Source organism: Buceros rhinoceros, unplaced genomic scaffold, assembly GCF_000710305.1.
Source record: "Buceros rhinoceros silvestris isolate BGI_N320 unplaced genomic scaffold, ASM71030v1 scaffold1146, whole genome shotgun sequence".
In the NCBI taxonomy this organism is placed as follows: Eukaryota; Metazoa; Chordata; class Aves; order Bucerotiformes; family Bucerotidae; genus Buceros; species Buceros rhinoceros.
The window spans coordinates 23,481-32,035 of NW_010415574.1; the positions used below are offsets into that span (position 1 = coordinate 23,481).

The following is an 8,555-nucleotide window of genomic DNA, read 5'->3' on the forward strand; positions in this document are numbered from 1 at the left end:
TCTTTTAATATTGACTTTTATCTTAGTTGACTGTTGCAGATCCTTGTAAAAAAAATAGGGTAGCTTTCATAAATGCCATTTGAAGCTGAAATTCAATCCTGGCAGATTTTCTAGAGGCAGGTAGATATTACAGCATGATTTGCATTTTATAAACTTAATTTAGCATTACATTGGCCTGCTTATTCATTTGAGTTAGTCTTTCTCTGTTCAACAGATCTGTGACAACTCTTGTGTTTGAAGGGTTATCCCTATCAAAATGGACAAATCCTTCAATTCTTCTTCTGTGAGCATATCGGTGATTCTAGACTTACTGTAATTCTGCCTCAAATTTCATGTTTTCATTTCCAGGATAGTGAAGAGTTTCCTTTGCTTTTTTCATGAATAATTGTTTTTCCTTTTTTTAAGGGCTTTATTACTTTGATCTTACTGCTGTCATTCTGTCCAAAGACTTCTCTAACTAGACAGGCAATGAGAGTTTTAAGGCAACTGGAGTGTTTGAACGTATCTGGCAGACTTTGGACGTACACATATAGACTGAAACCAGACTGTCATACAGAAAAACTAATAACTTCAAGGGAGGCTGTGCACTGAGAGCCACTCTTGGGCTCCATCCTCAGTCTCGTAGTTCACCAGGTGTTCTGGATCCATAACCCACTGCTCATGTACCGATTGGTGACCCTATGAGGGATACCCAGTTAGAATTCCTAGGTCTGGCACATGGATCGGGGTAATCCCAAGCACAAATGTAGAATGGATTGAGAGCAGCCTTGAGGAGAAGGACTTGAGGGCATTGGTTGATGAGAAGCTCGACGTGACCTGGCAATGTGCACTCACAGCCCAGAAAGCCAATTGCATGTTGGGCTGCATCACAAGAATCGTGGCCAGCAGATCAAGGGAGGTAATTCGTTCCCTCTACTCCACTCTTGTGAGACCCTATCTGGAGTACTGTGTCCAGCTCTAGGGCCCCCAACTTAAGAAGGACATGGACCTTTTGGAGCGAGTCCAGAGGAGGGACACAAAAATGATCAGAGGAATGGAGAACCTCTCCAATGAAGACAGGCTAAGAGAGTTGGGGTTGTTCAGCCTGGAGAAAAGAAGCCTCCAAGGAGACCTTAGTGCAGCCTTTCAGTACCTGAAGGGAGCATACAGGAAAGATGGGGAGGACTTTTTACAGGGGCATGTAGTGATAGGACAAGGGGTAATGGCTTTAAACTGAAAGAAGGTAGATTTAGATTAGATATTAGGAAGAAGTTCTGTGAGGGTGGTGAGACACTGGAACGGGTTACTGAGAGAAGCTGTGAATCCCTCTTCCTGTAAGCGTTCATGGCAGTGTCAGATGGGGCTTTTAGCAACCTGGTCTAGTGGGAGGTTTCCCTGTCCATTGCAGGGAGGGATAGAACTAGGTGGTGTTTAAGGTCCTTTCCAACCCAAACCATTCTATGATTCATCTCGTTAATTCAGAACTCTCCTGGTGTGCATCATCTCTCTCTGTTAGGCTACTTGTTTTGTTCCTCCCTTCACAGAATGTTAGTGGAAGGATTTGGTGGAGAACAGAAAGCTTACTCATCAGCCCGCTTCCTTTAGAATAATCTCCTAACTAATTCATCCCACCCTTTGGAAAGACAAACTGATAGAAATAATGTTTTCTCATTAAATTCTTGACCTTTTATGGATTATGTTTATTGTTAATAACTGACTTGGTTAATGAAGTGTTTGTACTGCAAAGTAATACAGTACAGTTAAAACAGCTGATCAGATGGGTTGCAAGATGGAGTAACTTGCTTGAATAGTTTGTAGGAAGGTAAAACTTGAATGGTAAAAAGTAGTAGAAGGATGACTTGAAGAAATCAGTGAGCTGAACGTAATTTTCAACGGAGCTCACTTGCGAGATCTGGAAATGATGGATTAGAATTATTATTGTACCTCACTGCCTTACCTCTTGCCAACGGCTTTTTCACTGATGCAGAGGTAGCAGATACAAATATCTATCTGCTATGAAGTCACTACAATTCACCACACAGCCTACTGTCTAACTGGTCATCGGTATAGTTTCCTCAAATACCACCTACCAGCACTGAACGCGATAGCTTCTGCTCCTGCTCTGAGACTGGTAAGTTTTTGATGTAGGACTGAATCCTGAAGCTCAGTGTGCCGGCTGACTTCTTCAGCAACCCATATACAAGTTAGCAGTGCTTGTCTCACAGAGCCCTGAACCTGGCTTTGGAAGGAGAAATGACTGGCTCTCTCTTGCCAAGAGGTCTGATTCTCGTTGTTCTTGGTTACCTGGTTTCCAGTTAATACTGGATGTAAACCAGGAGCTATCAAATGCCTGTTGCTTGTGCCAAAGCGACCTTTTAACAGTTCTTGTAAAGGAAGCTGACAGATTTTGTAATTTCCATAAAAAGGAAAGTCAGTATTTTCTGGGGCGGTGTGGAACTCCCTTGTTTTTCTATCAGCTCTCAGGGTAGGAATAGCACTACCTTATTTTAAGTTACTTTAAAAGAAATCGTTTCTCCGAATAAGTTGTTTTCTTTGCTGTTAATAGTAAGGCTTTATTTGAGACACGGTAACTCTGTAAAATGCTTGAGGCAGCATATAAGGATTTGGACAGTTGATCCAAACTGTCATGAAGCGAACAGGGTTTATTAACTTTTTTAAGTTAGCATCTGATAGTTGTATGACTATTAGTTATATGTATACAACAAAGCAGTTGCATGTTTAGAAGAGAGAACTGTTCTAAATAAATAACTGTGATAATCTAATCTCAAGAATATTGATGTTTAGGGTGTTGGAGATGCTCTGCTGAGCAGAGTTCTGAGATTTGAGAACTATACACCATCTTTTGTAATTAAAAAAAAAATCATAAGGATTTTTACTTCAGAAAGCCATCACTTGTTTTTATGTCTATGAGAAGTATGAAAATCTACACATCTTTCTTTTTCCGTTGCCTTCTCGTAGACAAACTGGCAAGATAACAGAGAGGATAGGTAGTATGGGAGATGGGTGGTGATCGATGTTTTATACTTGGGCTGGCAGCTTGTCACAAGTGGGGTCCTACAGGGGATATCTTCATAAATTACCTGGACAACAGTGTTGAAAGCAGCCTCACCAAGTTTGCTGATGACACTATACTGGGTACTCAGGTGGACACATCAGAAGGGAGAGCCCTCTTGCAGAGACACCTGAACAGGCTGGAAGAGTGGGCAAGCAAGAACTGTATGTCAGCAAAGACAAGTACAAAGTCCTGCACCTGGGATGACATAACTAAAGAGCCCAGTGCTGGCTAGGATCTGTGTCGCTGGAGAGCAGCATCGCTGAAAGGGGCCTGGGGGTGCTGGTGGACAGGAAGCTGACCATAAGTCAACAGTGTGCTGCTGCAGCAGCAAATCAGATCCTGGGCTGCAACCACAGGGACATTACTATCACAGAGAGAGATGTGGTCAGAGTCTTCATCTTGATATAAGAAAGAAGTATTTTACAGTGAGAACAATCAGTCAGTGGCACAGCCTTCCCAGGGACATGATGGGGTTCCCATCTCTGGAGGTTTTCAAGATGCAATTGTACAGGCTGCTAGATAATCTCATCTAGGCTACCTTTCCCATGAAAACTTGGACCAGATAATCTTTTAAGGTCCCTTCCAACCTGGGCTGTTTTATGATTCTATGATTCTTCTATCCGAAGCAAGGTAGCTGCCAGGAAAAGCAGCTGGAGTAGAGCACAGGCAATCATTAATCCCTTAAAACTATGTCCTAGGCATAGCTGTTCAAAGACTTATCTGATTTTTTTAAGGCAAATCTGAAATTGCAGTTTTGGTCTGTATGGATACAAATTTGCTCTGGCATCATCCTGACTATGTAGCTGTGGTCTAAACGGTGCAGAACGTGAGCTAATACATTCTGCTTATAAACAGTGCTTATCAGCCCAGTTTAGTGCTACACCAGTGTAACCAGTTTTGTTTTGGTTAGATTGCAGGAAGAGCAGAGCTAACTTGAAAGTGGCTTGCAAAAGTCTCTTCAACAGTGCCCTAAGCAGTAATATAATTTTTCATTGCTTGGCTGCCTCCTCCCAACCCAGGAAGAGATCTTACATTCTAGTTGTCTAAAGTATTCACAAGAACTTCTAACAGAACTGAAGTGCTGATTTTCATAATATAATTTAAATAATTGCCTCTTCCTTTAAAAGCAACTTACCCTACTGAAGTAACAAGGGAATAATAGATATTAGAATTGGTTGGACTGGAAAAGTATTTAGAATTGTTGACTGAAAGATGACTGAAATCAGGAAGGAAAGTTCAACTAAGGTATTTAGAACTGAAAATACAGTAGGCTTGGGGAAGTAAGAAATCTGTTTCTAGGACCACCAAATGGAAAGCAGCGGAAATGTTTCTGGAGCTGTCAGTACAAGAATGTCTATAAATCCCAAATTCTGAAGTAAAGCAAAGCCTAAGCAAGCTCTTCTTGTTTTGAGGAAATGAGCATAGAGTATGGCTGTGAAATCTTACAATTATGCACCTGAGAAAAAAACTACATGAAACTTCTTTAGTTTTTGTTTAATTGGTTATGATGATATCCTGTGTTGTTTCCTATTTTGCAATGTTACTCTGGCAATCAAAGGAATTTTTCATATCATTTAAATTTTAAACTAATAATCTGATTTTTTTTCCTACAGTGTCAGGCAGCGTGTGCTGATAGGTTTCCAAATCCATTTTAATGTATTTTAAAGTATACGGATTTAAAAAAACTTAAGGAAGACTACCAAGAGGAGTATGTTTGCAGTTTTGCATAAGCCCTGTAGTCTTCCTCTTCCTATCCTTTTATAGATAATAATCTTGCACAGATTCCTGTGTATCGGAATTGTATATTTTCTATTCCCTATAGAAAATATTATACTTCTGATTGCTGAAAGGATATTTGAATGCGTTCATTTTAGGAAGCACACAATATCAAAATGATCATATACTCGGTGATCTTCCCAAACAGCACTCATGAGTGACAGTTACCTGCAAGTAGTCAAGTTGGTGGTTGTTGAACAACTGAGTCATGAAGGATTTTTGAGCTCGTTTCTACTTCGGTGTAGTGTAAACCACCTTTTACTTTGAATTTGCACTATAATTAATTAAATTCTTCTTCAGCTGCAGTGATTCAAGCTCTTTGTGTGCTAATTCAGGAACTTGTGGTTGCCTTAATCAAAATCCTTCCAGTTTGTGAATATTTGTACATGTTTTATTTTATTTGCAGTTGATAGGAGCTATGAAGAACTACAGTGGCTGCTTACTATGGTCCAGAATGATCCTGTACCCTACATAAGGTTAGTGAGTTACTAAAAAGCCGGTATTTCTACTAGTGCTGGAACTACCAAATAAATTCTTGGCTTGGAGTCTAACTAGAATAGATCAAATGCTTAACTGCTTAATACTTTTACACAAAACTGTTTTTTCTTCTTCTTTTTATATATATTGAAATGTGTTTTGATGTTTTACCAGTTCACTTTTCTGTTCTTATTCTCCATTATATTATTTTTGTCTTTTATGGTCAGCCCCTGTGATGGAAGTCTGAAGTTAGATGTTATTTCCTGATCGTAAATAAAGTGTATAAATACGATGTTGCATATGCCAAAAAGACTTTGTGATATATAGAAAAGACAAAGGTTGTGCACACAGTACACTCAATGTTTTGCCAGCAAGGAGTGTAGAGCAATTGTTAGACTGTAGATGGGGTGAAAGGATAACGTGAAAATATGGTGTAATTTCTAGTATTACCTGTTTCAACTTTGTTTTCACCAATAAGCGATTGGATATTTTAGCACATTAATTTATAAACCTTTGAGCACCGAGGTTCATAATCATTGTTTTTTCCCAACACTTTTTTCTTTTATGGCCACCATTAAAATACTGAATTTCAAAGGTAAGCAGTAGTACTTTTGCTCTCTCTCTAGGTGACTTCTTGCAAAGATCACAGCTGCAAGATTGTTCTCTGTTTTATGTCTCTCATTCTTGTTAATGAAAGTAGATACAATTAGACTCACAAGAGGAAGTCTAGCTTCAGTCGAGGAAGGAGATTTAATTTGTTTTGTATCTTTTTTAAACAGGAGTTTAAATTCTGAATTGGGTGCAGTGAGTAAGCTTCTTCTACAAGAAAAGAAAAAAATGTATCTGTAAGAATTTTCTTGTCCCAAATGTGTAATACAGCAAGGAGAAATTTGCTATATGGGGAAAATAGTTGAAATAATAACTAATGGAACAAATAATTATTCTCATTCATAAAATGTTTTCAAGGCCAAGTTTAAAAAAAGTGGGGAAAAAATATGTCCACTCTCAGCTCAGTGTGTAAATACTGTAAGCAAACATGGCAAGTGTAGAATCTTTATACACCAATGTCACGTAAGAGGTGACAGTGTTCCTTTCCAGAAAAATGTGCCAATCACTGCTTTTGCTCCTGCTTTTATGTATCAGTCATAAACTTTAAAATTTGTTTAAAAATTCCTCGGTGCCAGAATGTAAGGAATTTATTTGCCAGTGTGGCTCCTTCTTTGTAATTATTAATTCAGTGTGCAAAAAAGACTTCTGTTAGTTAACAGAAGAGCATAATGTAGCCTGCAGTTTTGTACCTAACTGTTAAAAATTATATCCAATAACATCCTGCTGCTTTGTACCTTTTTATCTTTAAGTTATAATGCTGATGGTAAATCTGCATCTGTGCATATTGTGGACAGGAGGAAGAGCTAAAAGCATAAAACATTGGTTAAAATTTTGGAAGAAATTCTATATTTGAATAATTTTGTAAGAATACTGCAAACCAAACAGGCTTTGTGTTCTTAGTGTATTCATTTGGATTTAGTAAACATATTTTCTTTTACTTCTTTTTCAGGCATAAGATTCTGGATATGCTGACTAAGAATCCACCTTTTACCAAGAACATGGAGTCCCCTTTATGTAATGAAGCTTTGGTAGATCAGCTTTGGAAACTGATGAATTCAGGTTTGTTTTTTGAAATAAGTGTTAGACTTGCTTCAGAATATGGCAAGAGCTGTCTTGGTTTCGGTACTTAGAAATTGAATATTTGGTCTCAGAAGTTCGATATCATGCACATACCTCGAACTTTCTCAGTGACACAAAACACCAAACGTTTTTCGTCCTTTGGTCTACTACTGTAGTGTGCTTTGATTTATTTTGGCATAGGATGAATCTTTGACTCAGATGTTCAAAGCAAATGTTTCCTGAAATGACGGTATCTGTGTTACCTTTTTCTTTATAGTTTGCTTTAGATTAGATAGTCTCTCTTTGTCCTTTTCTACTAAACTCTGAGAGAATATGAGAGGATAACATTTGTTCAGATAGTTTAAATGAGATTTTTAGAAGTGTATTATAAACCTAAGATTCAGTCTGCCTTGTGTGATTAGGAAAGATCCTAATGAGAGAAGGGTTTGCATCTTTCCCATTGACCTGTTTTTCTTTACTGAAGCAGTTTTATCCAGTCCTGACAAACTGCCCTTTAACATCTGGCACATAACTCTGTAGATTACATATAAACGTTTATATAGCTTTTTTAGGTCATTGAGGGCTGGCTGTTCTCTGTGTATAATTATTTTTAGTGTTTAAAAGTCTGCAGCTACACTGCAGGGGCTGAAGAGAGGAGACTACTAGTAGTTCAGTTTTGTAGAATTTGCCAAGTGTCAGGCACAGAAAATAAACAGGTTTGATGTTCCCATCAGAGAGTTTGTTTTTCCTTTTTCTTGAGAAGAGTGTGTGCAGTGTTACTTGTAACTATTACCTCTTTTTGCGAGTAACAAATAGGGTATACATTTTTATTATGATTCATGGGGCTTTAAGTACTTAAATTTCTACACATCAAGATGACATAATGTTTCGATTTATTTTCTGTAAGGAATAACTGTAGTATTCCAGGGTGCCTTGAAAAAATGTTTTGTTAATGTGAGACGAGTTAGTAGCCAGGTTTAAAGTTGCACGATTCTAGAATCATGAGTTGTTTCCATTTAACATAAGCACATGCAGTGGAAAACAGACTCTGATGTACATTGTATGTACATGTAATACATGTAATGAATTTTTTTTCTTCTGTGTTAATCTGTATTAAATTGATAATGCTCACAAGTTCGAAAGATTGCAGAGAAATTCAGCAACTAATTGTATTTAAGCTTAGGTGTTCCTTTGGAAAGGGGGAGAAATACTGAATGGGAATTCATCATATCATTTAAGATGTACTAGTTTAAGAAGCCAAGTAAATTATTTTCTGTTAAAATATTAGAATAGTTTTTAAATTAATATTTATGAATGCACCATTCTCTGGAAAGTATTTTAATGTTAGAAATCATATTTACATCGCTTTCAGTTGTAACTGGGTAAGTGTATGTACAGCTAAGCTTACTGAAAACACTGTTTAGCCCCATGAAACTCGGTATTTATAGGGCTAGATCTTGTAATTATATTCTGTGCCAAGTCTTGCACAGCCACATTAACATGGCAGTTGGCACATCTGGGTCTTGTTTACCAGATATAGCTCTATTCCTGCTCTGGAACAATATGTTCAATAAACTTG

General features: G+C 37.8%; 1 protein-coding gene across 1 annotated transcript in view; it reads left to right on the forward strand.

Moving 5' to 3' along the window:
• Window positions 1–8,555, forward strand: part of LOC104494584 (transcription initiation factor TFIID subunit 2-like) — a 44,679-nt gene that overhangs the window by 22,106 nt on the left and 14,018 nt on the right. The window contains exons 14-15 of the mRNA XM_010137445.1: window positions 5,238–5,307; window positions 6,867–6,976. Coding sequence (XP_010135747.1) covers window positions 5,238–5,307; window positions 6,867–6,976 — 180 coding nt within the window. The remainder of the gene's footprint in view (window positions 1–5,237; window positions 5,308–6,866; window positions 6,977–8,555) is intronic.